General features: G+C 43.2%; 1 protein-coding gene across 1 annotated transcript in view; it reads right to left on the reverse strand.

The window, feature by feature from the left end:
* The window catches only part of LOC126203468 (protein HIRA), a 242,211-nt gene that overhangs the window by 137,710 nt on the left and 83,260 nt on the right, over positions 1–21,241 (reverse strand). Inside the window, exon 7 of the mRNA XM_049937786.1 lies at positions 19,441–19,608. Within this exon, the coding sequence (XP_049793743.1) occupies positions 19,441–19,608 (168 nt within the window). The remainder of the gene's footprint in view (positions 1–19,440; positions 19,609–21,241) is intronic.

Consider the following 21,241-nt stretch of genomic DNA (forward strand, 5'->3'; position numbering starts at 1 on the left):
ACTCAGTCAGGGGCAGCAAAGGAGACTCGGTCGGGGCAGTGATGGAGACTCGGTTGGGGACATTGACAGAGGGAAGATAGCGCATGGAGCATCATGAGTAGTCAGTCGATGCTTAGTGTACTGCAGTGGGCATAGTGTTGACATTTCAGCGCCTGGGTCTGGCGGCGAGCGGAACTGGAGTGCGAAAGCAGTCACCAGTCATCACAGGCTCTGTTTAAGAGTCGTGTCTATCTCGAGTCCTGAGGAGAGCATGGGAGTTTACCCAGGTGTGCATGTTAACAGCGAGCTCCTGGACTAACTTTAAGCGATGAGCCATTTTGTGGTGGAACTTTTGGATGTGTAAACCACTTGGATGAGGGTCCACGATACTTGGTATTGCAAGTCCATGAGACTGCACTGTGCCCTGATTCCACTGCATTTATTTTGAATTGCAAGTGTGGCTGATATTCAGTGATTCATTTTTTATTATTATTGTTAATGTATTAAGCGGTAAATTTTATGAATCAAAGTTAATTCTCTATATAAAACTTCAGCTGCTAATTTAAACTAGAACTGCAAACTTTTTCCTTGTTGGCAACTATAATAGTAACAATTTTGCGCCATCAAATGGTGCTTTGGTATTTAAGGTTGTGTGCAGACTGTCTGGTCATTATCACCTTGAGATAGTAGTGATTTATAAATTTATCAAGTGAAATTTCATATCATTGGAGATTGTTTAATGAACTATTGCTTTAATAGTAATTGCGGTTGTCACACTATAACATTTAACGTCTCGTCCTGTATTTGTCGCTACCCAGTGCTTGCCAGTTGGCTTTAGTTTTTTGTGAATTGTGTGTTAATACTGGGTTTGTGTGTTCTAGAAGCTGTTATTGGTGTGTGCAGGCCCTCCTGCTCATTGTTGTCACTTGAGCTCTCGAGCACAGATTTCAGACACGCGGCCGAAATGAATGCCAAATGTCGACTATCTCACAGGTCTGACAGTCTGAGTTCCAAAATATCAGAATGAGACTTCTTTCTGTGTTTTTCCAAGTGGTGCAGTGAACAATGCTGTACCATGACTGATTCATTTTTTCTTTTTAATGGATCGAAATATAGAAAGACAGATAACAATTTGACATCCTGTAGATTACAATATCAAGAAGAATATGTCCTGAAAATGCTGACCAACTTTTGTACAAAAGAGAGTTTTGACATTGAGTTTTATAAACGTTTTCAGTGTGTTGTGTCTTGCAGCTATCAAATATTGAAGAAAAGACATTTTAACACCAAAGCTGCTGTTTATATACTAAATGACTCATTTAAGGCTCTGCCCATTTTCATAAGTCACCTTTATTATCTAGCATGATGTGATCCACATGACAACAATATGTTATACACAATGGAGAATTTGTTCTTATTGGGTATTGGGTTACACTGTGTTTCATGCTGGCTTGTTTGGAGTAGGTGCTGTTGTAATTTTGACAGATGACAGATGTGAAAATTACGATGTCTACAATAAATGAACCAGCATGACACAGTGTAATCGACAGGACACTCTTGAAGACAGTTTTGTAAGATGTTGTCTACTTGGAATACAGTGTCTCTGAGAGTCAAATGTGAGATTGGTCCCACAGGTAGTCTAGACAGGATATTGGCATTAGCATGTTGTGTTGTCTATCGATAGTAAATAGAATACTTGTAACTGGTGAGGAAGAGGGTACAACATAAAATATACATAATAATTTATTTTGTCAAGAAATGATTGAAGATCTTAAGTTGGTAGGCCCTTGAATTTTTTCCATGCTTTACATATGTTGTCAATTCAGTTGAAGTCCTTTAAGATTCAACATGTAGATGAAATACTCAACTCACTTGTGAAAGAGTTCATTCTTTTGTAGGTTACACTTTAGCCCATTCTGTTGAAGTGTCTGGAATGGCAGACATAAGTTCATCATTTACCACTGTATTGTCCTGATACTTGTCTGATCAGAATGTTTTGACTCATCTGCTCAAAAACACTGGAAAACTGCTGGTGTGCTAGCAATTCTGAAAAGCAATTTATTGTATCTGTGTAATCCAAATGGATAATGATGACCATGAATTTACAGGATTGTCTGTATAGCTGCAACTGTAAATAAGATTAGGATAAACCAATTCTCGAAAAGTACTGTCCACCTGATAGTCTTGACAAGAGCTCTTCTTGCCTTGAGATGAGACTGTACTATTGAGCCTTCAAGGTTTTGTTAGGATGGTGTTTGTTTTGTTTTATACAGTGATAAAAATGCCACTGAAACACACATGCTGATCCTCTAGTTGCATATGAAAAAATTGGAGACACATGACAACTTTCTTTCCAATGTGTTCTGTCAAAAATTACCTCTACCTTCCACTGATAACTCAAAATTTATAAAATAAGAAACAAACTCTTTGACATAATTGTGCAATATGGTTTAAATCTCGTTTTAGGGATAGCAACTAACTATGAATCCAGAAAGGTCTGGGGTCATAGGTTCAATCCTAGTTATTGTTTAAAACTTTGACAATAATGACAGTGACCTCGTTAAAAGAGTGCAAATGAGAGAGTAAAACTTCAGACCACTCTCTTGCCACTGGGTTGGGAAATGCTCCTAAGGGCAGAAAATTCAACAACAACCAGCAGAATATTGATACAGAAGTTAATGGAAACCACTGCATTAAAGACATTTAATATGTATCCACAATATATGCAGTCATCCAAAATAAATATATTGATAATTTTCTTTGAAAAACATTCTAGCGGTAAACTATTCTCGCATTTGAATCTTCAAATGACGCTGCTCTGGAAAATAAGAATATATTCTACAAATCGAGGCATTGCATGTAATGTTGTAGGGAAAGAGGATAATCTGAAACAACAGTTCTGTTGCTAAGGGTTTGGTTTTGCGTTGCTTTAGGGTGCAAAAAACAATTGAGGTCATATGTGTCCAAATCAAAACTACAGAACACGAAGACAGAGAGGAGTTAAAAAATGACTATATGTCAGTCCCAACTGACATAATAGAAGACAGCTAAAAACAGGCACATGGAAAAAGATGATGATGATTTAGGGGCGTCACCTCGGTGGCTGCCCAGTGACAGTTGGTGAAGAGAGACTATGACAGGGCACAGAAGCAGGAGTATCCTGCCCCATGGGGTCTACAGAAGCATCAGCTTGATTGTGTGATCGGTCTGTGGAGTCCAACACTGAAAAACAGTTGGTGGTGAGCACTGGCGACACGGAGGCTAGCTGGGTTAACGTATCATGTGGCAACACCATTGTAGAGGATCTTTGAGTTGGTGAAGGAGAAGACCTTTTGCCTTTGGTGGACTTACTTGAGCCTTTCCAGTTAGAGTTAGACTCGGGTGTTGTTCCACTGGAGGAACGGAGGAAGTCATCACGGGAGTACTCCTTCTGTCCTTTCTGGCCTACCGGTTAAGTAGCTGGTGGCTTCGGCCCTTGAGGCAAGAGTTTGACGACTTGCACAGCTGGATGGGGGGATGGCGATACTACATTGACACTGGGTGATTTCACTATCTCAGAGCTGAATTTGAGGTCGCATGCCTGCGTGGCCATGTCCTTCATGGAGCGAGGGATAACAAGAGCAGAACTATAGGTGCCAGACAGGAGAACACAGGATTTGCGACTAGCCATTAACTTGCAAGCGACTGGGTAATGCACTTTTTCCTTTACCTGGATCTCTTGGACAGCCAGCTCATCAAGATACAAGGGAAAATCCCAAGAGGCGGCGGCATGTCTGCCATTGCAGTTGATACCGCGGTGAGGAGGAGGCGGACAATCACTCTTGTACGCATCCCTACCACAGGTTACACATTTGGCTGGGTGTCGACAAGATGTTCTCGTGTGGTTGAAATGATGACACTGGTAGCAGCACATAGGTTTTGGAATGTATGGCCGAACTGTGATAATTTCATAGTCTGCTTTGATCTTGGATGGAAGCACAATTCTACTAAAGGTGAGAAAAAAGGGTGCGGGTGGGCACTAAGGAGGGATCAACTTTTTTCATTACATGATGGACGGCAGTGACACCCTGATCAGAGAGGTAAGATTGGATTTCAGCCTCGGTTAGACAGTCGAGCAGCCTGGTGTAAATTACACCATGGGAAGAATTCAAAGTTCTATGGGCACTGACATAAACAGGGTAGCCATGGAGAAGCGAGGCAGCAGGCATTTGTGCTTGAGAATCAGACGTAGTTTCCAAAATCCAAATGCCATTCTGTACACAAGAGCAGGATTTCACAGGGCCAGCAATTGCATCAGCACCTTTCTGAATAATAAACAGATTTACCATGGCGAAGGACAAACTGTCTTCAGTACGTGAGACCATGAGGAACAGTCGTGCTGGGTAAGGGTCTTTGAATCATTAGCCTCATTACATTTACATATCATAGATGTTGACTGGGAAGCTCACTGATTAATGGTGAGAAAATCCCCCATGATTGCCAGCATCTCTGATGGCATGCTCCTTCCAACCGGGGGCCCCCTTCACTAGGGGGCGCACCCACCTTAGGTGACTGTTCACACCTCAGGTTGCACCTCCCAAACACCTGACAGAGGGACCAACCAGCAATTTGGGAAGATTGCCTGAGCTGCAATCACCCCTCCCTGGCCTTGGCATGTACAAAGGGGGTATGTCGGCCTTCAGGAGCCCACAGGGAGGAAGAAGAGAAAGAGGAACCTCAAACGCCGAAGCGGAGGAACAAGAGGAGACGGGAAACAAAGAAAGGAAAGGAAGCAAAAAACAAAAGGTGAGACTGTTCTTAGGTCAGCGACAGACAATGCAGAACATTCTCAATAACACCAGAGACATGTTCCCCAAGGGAGAGGAAAAAGAATAGCAACAGGAAAGACATACAGCACAGAAGGTAAAAATGCTGTAAAGGCTGGGGCCCTGTGGTAGCCAAGCACAAACCCGCCAAAGAATGGTGAGACCCCTGGGGGTCTGTTGCTAAAGTTAGAAGTGATGGGGATTAGTGAAGTGAAATGTAAAGGGGCCAGAGAATTCTGGTCAAATCATTGTAGTGTACAATATAAACAGTATCAATGAATGGTGTAATGGGTATTGGCATGATTATGAACAGAAAGGTAGGTAACAAGAGTTACTATGAGCAGCACAGTGACCAAGAACTGAAGCTAAGGCAACATTGTGTAGAGAGATGAAAGTTTGTATGTTTTTCCACAACCGGTTTCAAAGCATAAAACTTCATATTGTTGTTGTTGTTATGGTCTTCAGTCCTGAGACTGGTTTGATGCAGCTCTCCATGCTACTCTATCCTGTGCAAGCTTCTTCATCTCCCAGTACCTACTGCAACCTACATCCTTCTGAATCTGCTTAGTGTATTCATCTCTTGGTCTCCCTCTACGATTTTTACCCTCCACGCTGCCCTCCAATGCTAAATTTGTGATCCCTTGATGCCTCAAAACATGTCCTACAAACCGATCCCTTCTTCTAGTCAAGTTGTGCCACAAACTTCTCTTCTCCCCAATCCTATTCAATACCTCCTCATTAGTTACGTGATCTACCCACCTTATCTTCAGCATTCTTCTGTAGCACCACAATTCGAAAGCTTCTATTCTCTTCTTGTCCAAACTGGTTATCGTCCATGTTTCACTTCTATACATGGCTACACTCCATACAAATACTTTCAGAAACGACTTCCTGACACTTAAATCTATACTCGATGTTAACAAATTTCTCTTCTTCAGAAACGATTTCCTTGCCATTGCCAGTCTACATTTTATATCCTCTCTACTTCGACCACCATCAGTTATTTTACTCCCTAAATAACAAAACTCCTTTACTACTTTAAGTGTCTCATTTCCTAATCTAATGCCCTGAGCATCACCCGATTTAATTTGACTACATTCCATTATCCTCGTTTTGCTTTTGTTGATGTTCATCTTATATCCTCCTTTCAAGACACTGTCCATTCCGTTCAACTGCTCTTCCAAGTCCTTTGCTGTCTCTGACAGAATTACAATGTCATCGGCGAACCTCAAAGTTTTTACTTCTTCTCCATGAATTTTAATACCTATACCGAATTTTTCTTTTGTTTCCTTTACTGCTTGCTCAATATACAGATTGAACAACATCGGGGAGAGGCTAAAACCCTGTCTCACTCCTTTCCCAACTACTGCTTCCCTTTCATGCCCCTCGACTCTTATAACTGCCATCTGGTTTCTGTACAAATTGTAAATAGCCTTTCGCTCCCTGTATTTTACCCCTGCCACCTTCAGAATTTGAAAGAGAGTATTCCAGTTAACGTTGTCAAAAGCTTTCTCTAAGTCTACAAATGCTAGAAATTTCTTCTAAGATAAGTCTTAAGGTTAGTATTGCCTCACGTGTTCCAACATTTCTACGGAATCCAAACTGATCTTCCCCGAGGTCCACTTCTACCAGTTCCCCCATTCGTCCGCAAAGAATTCGCGTTAGTATTTTGCAGCTGTGACTTATTAAACTGATAGTTCGGTAATTTTCACATCTGTCAACACCAGCTTTCTTTGGTATTGGAATTATTATATTCTTCTTGAAGTCTGTGGGTATTTCGCCTGTCTCATACATCTTGCTCACCAGATGATAGAGTTTTGTCATGACTGGCTCTCCCAAGGCCATCAGTAGTTCTAATGGAATGTTGTCTACTCCCGGGGCCTTGTTTCGACTCAGGTCTTTCAGTGCTCTGTCAAACTCTTCACGCAGTATCTTATCTCCCATTTCATCTTCATCTACATCCTCTTCCATTTCGATACCGTCCTCAAGTACATCGCCCTTGTATAAACCCTCTATATACTCCTTCCACCTTTCTGCCTTCCCTTCTTTGCTTAGAACTGGGTTACCATCTGAGCTCTTGATATTCATACAAGTGGTTCTCTTCTCTCCAAAGGTCTGTTTAATTTTCCTGTAGGCAGTATCTATCTTACCCCTAGTGAGACAGGACTCTACATCCTTACATTTGTCCTCTAGCCATCCCTGCTTAGCCATTTTGTACTTTCTGTCGATCTCATTTTTGAGACGTTTGTATTCCTTTTTGCCTGCTTCATTTACTGCATTTTTATATTTTCTCCTTTCATCAATTAAATTCAATATTTCTTCTGTTACCCAAGGATTTCTATTAACCCTCGTCTTTTTACCTACTTGATCCTCTGCTGCCTTCACTACTTCATCCCTCAGAGCTACCCATTCTTCTTCTACTGTATTTCTTTCCCCCATTCCTGTCAATTGTTCCCTTATGCTCTCCCTGAAACTCTCTACAACCTCTGGTTCTTTCAGTTTATCCAGGTCCCATCTCCTTAAATTCCCACCTTTTTGCAGTTTCTTCAGTTTCAATCTGCAGTTCATAACCAATAGATTGTGGTCAGAATCCACATCTGCCCCTGGAAATGTTTTACAATTTAAAACCTGGTTCCTAAATCTCTGTCTTACCATTATATAATCTATCTGATACCTATTAGTATCTCCAGGATTCTTCCAGGTATACAACCTTCTTTTATGATTCTTCATATTAGGTGCCAACAAATAATTATGGGAACAAAAATGTGTGGTAGTTACAGGGTGGTGATTATTGAACTATATGAAAAAAAATTTAATTAATTTGTGCGCACACTTTATTCAACATGTAAAAGCCACTACAGATATTCAGATTTAGGTTACGACATGTTTGATATGCCTGCCATCATTGGCGATAATGTGGTGCAGACGAATAGCAAAATTCTGCATGATCCATTGAAGTGCCTGAGCATCAATGATGTCGATGACTCCTGAATGGCTGTTTTCAGCTCAGCAAAGGTTTTGAGGTTGTTGTTGTACACGTTTCCTTTAATATAGCCCCACAAAAAGAAGTTGCCGGTGTTCAGATCCAGGGAATATGGCGACCAATCAAGGTCCATGCCAGTGGCCTCCGAGTACCCCAGAGCCAGAATGCAGTCGTCCTCAATGTGCTCCTCCACGACATCGAACACTCTGCTGCTTCGATGAGGTCACGCTCCGTCTTGCATGAACCACATCTTGTCAAAATGGGAATGAAATCATCTACAGAAACCTTCACGTACCATTCAGTAGCCACCATGCCATCAAGAAATATCACACATATTACACCATAACTGGACATTGCGCACTACAAAGTCACCCACTGAGGGTGAAGAGACTTCTTGGTCATGAAATACAGATTCTCAGTCCCCCAAATGAACCAATTTTGCTTACTGATGAACCCATCCAAGTGAGCTAAACCAAGCCATGTGCATACATCATGGAGCAGCCGACCATCCATTTTGAACATCCTAAGGCAGACCTTTCAGAAGTTATGACAATTTTATTTCATACAATTTCTGTATGTTCCCATAATTACTTGGTGGCACCTAAAGATGAAGTTTTAGGCTTTGAAACAAATCATGGAATCAATTAAGGAATCACAGGCAATTGAAGTGGATTTTTATTCTATAAACACGTTCCTCAGCTGCTGATGTTCACTTGATTAAAACTTCTGTCATAGGTTTCAACTGTTTATAGCAAACATTCATTACCAAAATCACAAAAGAAAGACCAGGAGACAAAGAGAGATATCAAGTAGACTACATTATGTTTAGAGAAAGATTTAGAAATAAATCCTGGTCCACACAGGATATCCAGGTGTGAAACAGACTCAAACTATAATCAGGTAGTGATAAACAACAGATTGAAGCTGAAGAGAATGAAAAAGGAGTATATGAATAAAAGCAATACTGAAAATTTAGGATACAATGCTATTAAGGGGAAATTCTCTGAAGCACTGAGAAACATCAAAAGTAAAAAATGTAGAGTAGTTTTGTGGAAGTGGAGATACAGTGAAGACACAGTGAAAATCACAGCATGTGGACTCTAGAATTTTTCACTGGGGGCAATGGGACTGCAACAAGGTACTGGAAGATCTCAAAAGAGATGGCTTGACGACATGAAGCGGGTGCCTGGAACACTACGGTACCGGGTTGCTCGGAATCAAAGACAATGGACACCGGCAACCATCCAGCAATGGAAAAAAATCTATGATACATGTTACTTACCATGAGACTTCCAGACAAGTACTGCCATCACATTACCATAGAAGGCACATATGGATAAATGTGAGAACTGTGTCAGATGACAGGTCGGACAAGTCACACTTGTAAACTGCTGAGCAAAATAATGTACATAAGAGTGGAAACTAAAACTGAAGATATACTGGAAAAAGAACAGTTTGGCTTCAGAAAGACAAAATGTATTAGATAAGCAGTTGTGGTGTTGTGCTTAGTAATGGAAGGCAGATGAGTAAAAATAAGGATAGCTTCCTAGCATTTGTGGACCTAGAGGAAGCATTCAAAAATATAAAATGGAATAAGTAGTTCACAATCTTTGGAAGACTGGGGGCTAAAGTAAAGAGATGGGAGAATTAACTGTAAATGTGCAAAAGCCAAGTGGGAGAAATAAACATGGAATGTCAAGACAGGGAAGTATTAGGGAGCGTGTAAGGCAAGGTTGCAGCTTCTCACAACTGTTTTGCAATTAGTACATCAAAGCAACAAGGAAATAGTGACAGACGATTTCAGAAGAGGAATAAAGTTGAAAGAGAACAGATAATGTTATGGTTCGCACACCACCTTGCCATAAGCAAGGAAGACTTAGAAGATCTATTGTAAGGAACAGACAGTACAGGAAGCACAGAATATGGCTTTAGGATAAACAAAGCAAATATGAAGTAAATGCAGAGTGGAAGAAGTGATAGAATTTTCCAGTCTAGGAAGTAAGAGTACAGAGACAGGTTGCAGTAAGGAAGATATCAGAAAGAAACTGGCAAAGGTGAAGAAGGCTTTCTGCAATAGGAGAGCTCTACAACACATATTCCATTGGAAATGAAGAAGTTCCTGAATGTGTATGTCTGGAGCACAACGTGAAATGTGTATAATCAGAAATCTGGGGAAGAAGAAATTGGAAGCATTTGAAAAATGGTTCTCTCCAGATGTGTTAAAAATTAAATGGCAAGATCAAAATGTAAAATGAAGTATTAAAAAGAATAAGTGAGAAACAAATTCTATGAAACAACATTACAAAAATGGGCATGTTAGCACAACTGCTACAGAATGCGGAAACAGTTAACTTGGTGCTGGAATGAACAGTAAAGGGGAAACATAGCAGGAGCAAACATACACTAGACTGCTGAAAACAGTTTACAGAGGATGTTGAGTGTAGCAGTCATATAAATATATAAGGATCCAGGGAAGATAGGGAAAGATAGAAGACAGCAATGAACCATTAGAAAGAATTATGGAAAAAAGGACATAAACCTAATTTAAATTCTATTAGTCTTATTACTTTTCTTTCTACATTAGTAAAGTTTACAATATAGTGTTGCAATTTGAAGTAAGGCAGTCATATTCTGTTCTTTGTTTTCTTTTAATGCATTTAGTGAAAATAAACAAATCAGGACCTGTCTATGTGATGGTGCACCACTTATGTGAAATGTAAAGGTACGCAATAGAAGTGCTGATATACCCTCCTTGTGAAATATCTATAGGTGTTCCTTGTAACATATTCAACTACAGAGAATGGGAGCACACATCCTTATTCTTCAGTTTCCAAACAGTTTATAAAGCTACTCAAAGAAATAGCCAACCTCCAATAATGAAAACATTTGTGAACTAAACTTTTATCGACAATACTATCAACAAAACAAAATTCATACAAGAAAACCAATAAATTATGAGACAGCGTCACTGATGAGTATTTATCTTCAGAGACAATACATATAGTACTGCAGTGAAAATGACACACTAATAATTCCTTCCTCACAGCTGAGAGGAGACAGGTTGGGCAAGGCTCTCAGACCCTAGAATGAGAGAGAGCCAATTGTAGTGAGGCTTCAGACAGAGCTTTGTGTACCCTCAACCTCATCAGAGTGTACACGTGGAAAAAGAGAGAGAAAAAAATAATAATTTCCGGATTTTACAGTTAAAAACACACTTATTCCTGGATGAAAGTAAATTTTTTCTGTGTTAAATGACAACATACTTTCCCACGGAGCTGTATAATTCCCATAGAGCTGTAAAACTTATTGTGGTGTCACTGCCAGACACCACACTTGCTAGGTGGTAGCTTAAATCGGCCGCGGTCCATTAGTACATGTCGGACCCGCGTGTCGCCACTGTCAGGATCGCAGACCGAGCGCCACCACAAGGCAGGTCTCGAGAGACGTACTAGCACTCGCCCCAGTTGTACGGACGACATTGCTAGCGACTACACGTACGAAGCCTTTCTCTCAATTGCCGAGAGACAGTTAGAATAGCCTTCAGCTAAGTCCATGGCTACGACCTAGCAAGGGCATTAACCATATCTGGAGAGAGTCTCACTTGTATTATCATGAGAAATGTACCACAATGAATTAAAGTTAAGTATACGAGAAGCTCCGTTCTTTTCTTTATAGCTTTCATCACGTATCCTGTTTCAGACTTAACGCCAGTTGGCGTGTGTGTACGCGTGCCTTTCGGTTACCCGTCACTGTGGACTGGCTGCCTTGTCAGTCCACTACATTGGCGACGAGTGTAAACGTGTTCTTTCTACTTTGCACTAATTTGCTTGTGTCATGGCTTCGCCACATTCTCCAGATGTACTGTCCGAATTTTATCGCTTGCAGAATCAGCAGACGCAGGCGTTATTGGATGCCCTTGAACAGCTCGTCCAGGGTCAACGTGCGCTGCAAACCGACGCGGCCGCCGCCGCTTCATCGCTACCGCAGCCACAACATGCAGTTGCACCACCGTTTCGTCCATATAAAGCGGACGAGGAGTCTTGGACGGAATGGTCACGACAATTTGGATTTCATCTCGCCGCCTACAGAATTCAAGGTAATGAGCGGCAGCCGTTTTTGCTTTCGTGTGTAGGTGTGTCCACCTACCGTGTGATAGTGAAATTGTTTCCCCGGCGCGACATAGCAACTCTGTCATATGAAGAAATTTTGTCTGCTTTAGATGCCTATTTCAAAGAAACAGTAAATGTCGTTGCAAAAAGGTATACGTTCTTTCGTACAAAACGTACGGCCGGTCAGACTAATCGGGAGTGGGTTGCAACTTTGCAAGGCCTTACAAGGGATTGTGCTTTTGAATGTGAATGTGGACTCCCTTATTCAGATACTATGGTGCGTGACGCAATTGCACAGAACGTTTCAGATGTTCGCATAAGGGAACAGATTTTGAAACTAGTCAATCCCTCCCTTCAACAAGTGATAGACATATTAGATAGGCAAGACACACTTGACTTTGCTCAGGAACCATTTGAAACTTCACCAGCCGTGTGTCACATTAACCGGCCCGCCGGGCGCGCTGCATGGACTGCTAAACAGCCCTCGCGCAGCTGTGGCCTAGCTCTCAAACACGTGTGCCACGTAGGCAAGCAAATGCAGTGAAATCATGCCCGCGGTGTGAAACTAGACATTCGCGTGACAATTGCCCGTCACGCCAAGCTATTTGCTTTTACTGTCATAAGAAAGGACATGTTCAAAGTGTTTGCCAGACAAAGCTCAGATCAGACAATCACAACCATTCCTGGCCCTTTGCTTCGCGCCGGAATCGAACCAAGGACAATCAGGCTCGTGAACCTTCGCCCATGGACATTCATGTAGTTAATTCCACCCCATCCAGTGCCACTTTCTCTAACGGTGACTGTGTTCGTCCCACAAACAGTGTGCGTCGACGTCGCCGGAAATCCCGTCAAGTCGCAAGTGCTTCTGTACCTGTCTCAGTTCAAATTGCACGTGAAAGTCGCTCTTGTCGTCGGCAGGGCAATAAACTTTTTGTAGACTTGGACTTTGAAGGCAAAGTGATCCCATTCCAGCTCGATACCGGAGCTGCTGTTTCATTAATCAATCACGACACGTACAAACAACTGGGCAAACCTATGTTGCGTGCCACCATTGTTCAGCTCACTAGTTATTCAGGACAGCAGATCCCTGTGTTAGGACAGTGCACTCTTCTTGCAACGTACAAGGGACTAACACAACTTGTGTCGTTTTACGTCCTTCGTTCTTCTACTGCAGTGAACTTGTTTGGTTTAGATTTATTTCAATTGTTTAACTTGTCTATAGTAAATCAGGTCCTATCAGTGAACGAGACTGTGCCTTCAGACAGTGTTTCTCGTCTGTGTGACGAATTTGCAGACATTTTTGCACCGGGCCTTGGTTGCGCTAAGAACTATGAAGCACATTTGGAACTGAAAGTCAACGCGCAACCGAAATTTTTCAGAGCGCGCAATGTTCCCCACGCATTGCGTGATGAGGTTGCAAGAACATTTAGAAAATCTACGAACATTATTTCAGGTATTGTGACAAAATGGTCTTCGCTTGCGGAAGGACAAATGTGTGTTTTTTGCTCGTGACTTACCATATTTGGGAGATGTCATCAATGCACACGGCATACATCCCAGTCCAGAGCACCTCCGTGCCATACAGGACTTGCCTTCGCCACAGAATGTGAAGCAGCTACAGAGTGTGTTGGGAAAAGTTAATTATTATCATCGCTTTCTGCGCAATGCCTCTTCCATTTCAGCTCCGCTTCATCGCTTACGCCGTAAAGGTGTTCCGTTCGTTTGGACGACGGAATGCGAACGCGCCTTTCGCCAGTTGAAATCGGCGTTGCTTTCAAATACTTGCCTTACGCCATTCGATCCCCAGAAACCCCTTTTGTTGATGGTAGATGCATCGGATTTCAGGATCGGTGCTGTGCTTGCGCACAAAGATGGATCGCATGATCGCCCTATTGCCTTTGCGTCCAAATTGCTCTCGTCTGCGCAAATAAATTATTCACAGATCGAGAACGAAGCTTTGGCTCTCGTATTTGGTGTTACGAAGTTTCACGATTTCTTGTATGGTCGTCACTTTACCATCATCACCGACCACAAACCTTTGACATCGCTTTTTCATCCGCACACGCCTGTACCTCCACGTACAGCGCAGAAATTCATTCGCTGGTCTATTTTCCTTTCGCAGTACCGCTACGATATCTTGTATCGGTCCACTGCTAAGCATGGAAACGCTGATGCGTTGTCCCGTTTGCCTGTTGCTGAGGATAAAGCATTCGATTCTTCCGAACTTGCTTGTATGTTCATTGATTCGGAAACCGATGGCGTGGTCGAATCGTTTCCGATTGATTTTCGTCGTGTAGCTACAGCCACAGCTGCTGACCCTGTCCTTGCTACTGTTTTGCTTTTTGTTGCTACGCAATGGCCCTTGTCAAAGTCACGGATCAGGGATCCGCTGGTTCGCCGATTTTTTGCTCACAAGGAGAGACTTTTTGTACGACGTGGTGTTTTGTTGTTGCGTTCTGATAATGATCAGTCCAGAGTAGTGGTCCCACGTTCGTTACAGTCCTCTGTCTTACGGCTCCTTCACCAAGGACATTGGGGTATACTGGCACAAAACAACTTGCTCGTCAGCACTGTACTTGGTTCGGAATCGATGCTGCGATTACGAATATGTGCTCTTCTTGCATGGCGTGTGCCGAACAACAATCCACACCGCCGCGGAAATTCTTTGCATGGCCGAAAGCCACTTCCCCTTGGCAACGCTTGCACATAGATTTTGCCGGTCCATTCTGGAATGCTCGATGGTTGGTTGTGGTCGATTCTTTCAGTAATTTTCCTTTTGTTGTCCGGATGTCTTCCACGACGTCATCTGCCACCATCCAAGCATTATCTGCTATTTTTTGCATTGAAGGTCTTCCACAGACTATTGTTTCCGACAATGGTCCACAATTCATGTCTGCAGAATTTCAGTCATTCTGCAAGGCCAATGGTATTAAACATCTGACATCCGCGCCGTTTTCGCCTCAGTCAAACGGTGCTGCTGAACGTTTGGTCCGGACTTTCAAGTCACAGATGTTGAAGTTGAAAGCGTCGCATTCTCGGGAGGACGCATTGTTGCTCTTTTTGTCCTCGTATCGCTCTCAGCCCCGAGATGGTCGCTCGCTGGCTGAGTTGCTCCATGGTCGTCCTCATCGAACCTTGATGTCTTTGCTGCATCCGCCGCATCAGGTTCCTGTGCAGCGGCAGACTCCTGCTTTTGCTCCTGGCGACGCTGTCTTCTATCGCAACTATCGAGGTTCACGGTGTTGGCTCGCAGGGCGCATTCTTCGCTGCCTCGGCCGCGCGATGTATTTGGTTTTGGGGGCCTCTGGTGAGGTGCGTCGGCATCTCAATCAGCTGCGCCTCTGTCGTCGCACGGGTTCTGCCGCTCCCCGTCTGCTTTCAGCGACGGTGCCGTCCGGTCAGCGCCCTGGGGACCCATCTACTGGCTCGCCTCATCCCCAGGTGTTACCGACGATGCCTTCCATTTTGCCCCATGGCGTCGCGCCGCCGCCGCAGCCGCAGCCGGCGCCGCCCGCAGTGGACGCTTCGCTGCAGCCGCCACGCGCCTCCCTGGGTCACGCGCCGCCGTCCACTTCCCGTGACCCGCTGTACTCCGCCATGGAACTCTTGCCCGCTCCGGACCAGATGTCGTCTTCGCCCGTCGGGTGCCCCGACCACATGGAGGTCGACCCTTCGGCCCCTCCTGTCTCATTACGGGCGCATACACCGCATGTTGACGTGCACCCTGGACTAGGTTTTCAGGCGTTTCCTAGCTCCCCTCGGACCGAATGGCAGGGTGCGGGTGGCACAGCCTCGCCTGTTGTTAGGCTCCCCACCTCATCGCATACGTCAACATGGGGTCCTCCCCACGGCGGGCGGAAGCCTTATGCCACCACCGTACGCCGATTTGCGGGGGAGGAATGTGGTGTCACCGCCAGACACCACACTTGCTAGGTGGTAGCTTAAATCGGCCGCGGTCCATTAGTACATGTCGGACCCGCGTGTCGCCACTGTCAGGATCGCAGACCGAGCGCCACCACAAGGCAGGTCTCGAGAGACGTACTAGCACTCGCCCCAGTTGTACGGACGACATTGCTAGCGACTACACGTACGAAGCCTTTCTCTCAATTGCCGAGAGACAGTTAGAATAGCCTTCAGCTAAGTCCATGGCTACGACCTAGCAAGGGCATTAACCATATCTGGAGAGAGTCTCACTTGTATTATCAAGAGAAATGTACCACAATGAATTAAAGAAGCTCCGTTCTTTTCTTTATAGCTTTCATCACGTATCCTGTTTCAGACTTAACGCCAGTCGGCGTGTGTGTACGAGTGCCTTTCGGTTACCTGTCACTGTGGACTGGCTGCCTTGTCAGTCCACTACACTTATCAATTCTTTGGATGGAGGAGAAACACCCCTCTGAAGATGTCCAGCGCAGCTCTGGACGAAACGTTAGGAGCCGAAGAGTTTCATGGACCACGACCTTACATCCCGGAAGGTTTACCAGAAGATATGTCATCCGGTCGTGAAAGCCTTCATACTGTTTTAGCAAAAACCTACATATTTTGGAGAGGTGTTCAGGACACGAAGAGTGCATATTTTAGTATTATGAAAGTATAAACAAGAATTCCACAAAATACAGCAATTCAAAAGCACTGAAATTGAGATTTCACTGCCTGATACGCTTTTGTCAGCCAATCGTAGCTCGTGTCACATGATTGCCAGCCAATGACAGCAGATATTCGGACCATAAGATACACAATGTCGTCAGCAAATAGCAACATCACTGTTAACTAGTGCAAACACACAAATAGGAAATGTTAATGATTTAAATTAATATATATGCAGTACAGTTACCAGAAAAGCTAAACTCTCACATATAATACTGGTGGTCAAAAATTTTTTGCAGTTTTTTTTATGATGGTGTGGTTACGCATGATCCTAAAAGCACAGTTTAAATTGCAGCTGATGAATTTTTCTGACATGCAAAATTATAAATTTCACTGCTGTGGACCAAACATTTCCTTTCATGGGTTACCTGGCTGAATACATGTTCCGTCGATCGCTTCTATTTTTCCACAGAAAAGCCAATTAAATGTGAAATTGCTCAAGACCTCATCTCATACTTCTTTTTGGAAGGATGATAATTTTATTTACCATTGTCACTGATAATTCGTAATCTATGAAAGAACTAAAATAAATACGAAAAACTCACCTTGAAGATTTGTCTTTTTTAGCACGTGTTACCCTTTAAGAAACATCAAAGACAAATGTCTCAGATAAATTATAAATAATGGCATAAATCGCTTGTCTTCTGGGTCCAAAACTTTTCCAAGTGACTGGTCCCCATAGTGTTAAGTTTTGAATGTGAGTCAAACATTCTGTGATTTAAGAAATTCATTGCACATCCTCAAACATAACACAATTCATCTTGCTTAAAAGGAAATTTACTTTGAAAACTAAAGCTTCTCACACTGCCATTTGTAATATTTTCCCACAAACTTTTAGAATTGCAAACAGTTGTGATGTCATGCTCATCGAAAGCAGTTTGTTGTTACAAAGTACTGCATGGGATTCGTGCTAAAGCCTTTGACACATTTCACTGTCAGCAGAGAAATGTGCATGCACTGTGTTTTGTTGTTGTAAATGGCACGTTTATATGCAACTAAAGTTTTATTTTGGTGTTATTCTCTCATTTATAGATTCATTGCTGCATTAAGTTCTTACCAGTTAAAATTACAAAAATTTAACTGAGAACTAAAACAATAAAAAATTTCCAGATTTCTAAAGATTCAAGGTTCTTGCTGGATGAAAAAATTCCTGGTTTTTTTCCAGATTTTCCAGTTGTCCCGAAGTGTATAAACCCTGCTCATTATAGATGGTGCCTTTTTACACTGCCCTTTCTATTAAACCTTCTCCCAACCTTCCCTCTCCTCTCCCAAGGAGAAACTATTAATGCCACGAGCCAGGTAGTGAGTCACTCTTTTATATGTGTGTATCAGCTGTAATACACATTTCACCTACTGAATGTAAGTAATGGTCAGTAATTCAGACTCATAATTTATTACGTACTACACTCATGTTCATAAATTAAGGATGCTGCTGATACATGCTGAAACAACGCTCTGGTGGGTGGTTTGTGGGTTTAAATCACCTCGGGGTAATACCATGCAGTGCATTTGACCTTCGGTGATCGCACGGTAGCGCTGGCAGCAGTCCACATACACAGAGGTGTGTTGGTGCATGTCAGAGTACAGTGCACCAAGTAAGAGTGCAGACGCTTTCAAGCATGCTAATGGTGACTGTGTCTTGAAAATGGCTCAAAGAACACATATTGATGATGTTATGAGGGGTAGAGTACTAGGGCGACTGTAGTCTGGTCGAACACAGCAGGTTGTAGCACAGGCCCTCTGTGTGCCACGAAGTGTGATCTCAAGATTATGGCAACGATTCCAGAAGACAGGAAACATGCCCAAGCGCTACAGTACGGGATGTCCACAGTGTACAACACCACAAGAAGACTGATATCTCACCATCAGTGCTCACAGATAGCAACATAGTACTGCAGGTAGCCTTGCTCAGGACCTTACTGCAGCCACTGGAACAGTTGTCTCCAGATGCACAGTCTACAGACGACTGAACAGACATGGTTTATTCACCTGGAGACCTGCAAGGTGCATTCACTGACCCCTGGTCACAGGCTGGTGTCAAGAACACAGTACATGGTCATTGGAACAGTGGTCCCAGGTTATGTTCACGGACGAGTCCAGGTATAGTCTGAACAACAATTCTCACCAGGTTTTCATCTGGCGTGAAGCAGGAACCACATACCAACCCCTTAATGTCCTTGAAAGGGACCTGTATGGAGGTTGTGGTTTGATGGTGTGGGGTGGGATTATGATTGGTGCACGTAACCCCCGTATGTCTTTGACAGAGGAACTGTAACAGGTCAGGGGTTTCGGGACATAATTTTGCACCAGTATGTCCACCTTTTCAGGGGTGCAGTGGGTCCCACCTTCCTCCTGATGGGTGATAACGCACAGCCCCACCGAGCTGCCATCATGGAGGAGTACCTTGAAACAGAAGATATCAGGCGAATGGAGTGGTCTGCCTGTTCTCCAGACCTAAACACCATCGAGCACGTCTGGGATGCTCTCAGTTGACGTATCGCTGCATGTCTTCAAACCCCTACAACACTTCAGGAGCTCTGACAGGCACTGGTACAAGAATGGGATGCTATAGCCCAGCAGCCGCTCGACCACCTGATCCAGAGTATGCCAACCCATTGTGTGGCCTGTGGAAGTGTGTGTGGTTATCATATCCAATATTGATGTTGGGGTACATGCGCAGGAAACAGTGGCGTTTTGTAGCACATGTGTTTCGGGATGGTTTTCTAAACTTATCACCAATACCGTGGACTTACCAATCTGTGTCATGTTTGTTTCCTATGTGACTATGCTATTAGCGCCAGTTTTGTGTAGTGCCACATTGTGTGGCACCACACTATGCAATTATCCCTAACTTCTGAGCACGAGTGTATAATAAGAAACGAATTATTCCTACTGTAGGAAAATGTAGTAAACTTACAACGCATGTGACAGCCTTTCGGTGTCCAACAAAATCCTTATCTTTCCGCCATCCCTCACGTTCAACAATTTGAGCAGTGGGACCTCCACCGTTCATGGCATGTGCTGATACTAAGTATTGACCATCTGGTGACCAGCTGAGCCTCAAGACGTGTGTTGTACCTCCACACTAAAAATTTAAGAAAAAATACAAATAAATAAAACAAAAGTGAACTGACATGTTGTAAGCACTTTGTAACACTACAATTTACAGTATTATTAGACTAAATATAATATATTAAAATATTTTTTTCAGTGATGAGAAAGCAAGAAAGAAGATACTAAATACATACCTCACTGAGAACACCAGTTTATACAGTAGCAAGCAACACAACTTAGCACACAATGAAGTTCTAAGTCTAATACTAAGTTCACTGAAATTTCAGATAATCACTAGGTTCACGCCTGTTATCACACTTCCAAGAAACAGAAGCAATAGCAGCTTTTTCAGCTAACCTTTTGTTGTATGTTAGAATTTTGGGTGAATACTAGAAATGGCTATAAGAAGTATGTTATTGTGAGCACAATTTTGTGCCAATACAACTGGTCACTAAATATGTCATCTCCCCTCACTGACTCAAACACAGTAACACAACTGTGTACTGGGACAGAGCAAGTGGGAGCTGCAAATGCACAGACATGTGACAGCAACCGACTGGTGTATCAAATTTATGTTTTCCAGTATTTTCTGTGATATGCAGTTTTCCAGTTCATTAACAAGGGTCAATTCTATGTCAATCTTGTAAATATTTTCTGGGACAGTTTTATTTTGCCCATCCCGTATAATGGCCAGTGCCAAACCAGTTTGTGGAAGCAGTTTTGTGAAGCAGTTAGGCAGTTCTCTATGATGTTCTTTTTTGTGTGTACACTTCTGTACGAAAGTTTTCCTACCTATCTTACTAAACCGTGAAATGCGGCATAATAGGAAGTGTTCACAAGTGGTTAATAAACAAAACATTTATTTAATGACTAAATTACTACAAAAGAAAAGCATGAAATGGTTTTAAAATTAACAAATATTCAAGAGAGTCACTGATGTGGTGGCACTGAACAAAGGCATGGCACACTAGAACTAGTGAACATCGAACAAAGTCACTACCTCGTCCCTGAGTATTGCCAGTACAACAACAAATTTTTACAATGCAATGCACAGAATTAATTGTCTCTTGCGGAAGACGTGGTCTGGACAGGATTTGAACAATGAGTGTGCCAGCAGTGACAGGCACAACTCGGCATTCTAATAGCACTCATGTGGGTACTAATATGCGCCAATCAGAATGTCCTGTGGTACGAGTCACTGATTTACTCACTGGGCTGTATAGACGATGTAGAGATGGTGTGGTGCGGATGAGTCATGAAACTCAAGATGAAAGTTTCAGAGCAAAGCACGTTACCACATAGTGTGTTCGGCCCACCGCTGTCGCCGGGCCAAAGTCAATGTGATGCCACGAGGAGAAAGGCAGGACTAAGGGTGGGGCTAGATCAGCGAACACCTTGCTAGGAACTGAGCTACTGTCCTGTAGCCACCAACTGTAGTAGGAAGGTATCCGGTCACACGACAGAATCGACAGCTTGTGACAGAAGTATACGTACAAAGAAAGAAACTTGCTGTGTTAGGAGACAGTCATAGTGAAGTAGGAATGTACAGATATGCTAAGACACATGTGCGGGGAAGGACTGCCACACGAGGGCCCACCTGCCCCTCATGAGAGTGGAGCTCAGATGGTGAGCGAGTTGGTGATGGTGAAGGCTGCTACCAATGA

This window comes from Schistocerca nitens, chromosome 9 (assembly GCF_023898315.1).
Source record: "Schistocerca nitens isolate TAMUIC-IGC-003100 chromosome 9, iqSchNite1.1, whole genome shotgun sequence".
NCBI classification, from domain to species: domain Eukaryota; kingdom Metazoa; phylum Arthropoda; class Insecta; order Orthoptera; family Acrididae; genus Schistocerca; species Schistocerca nitens.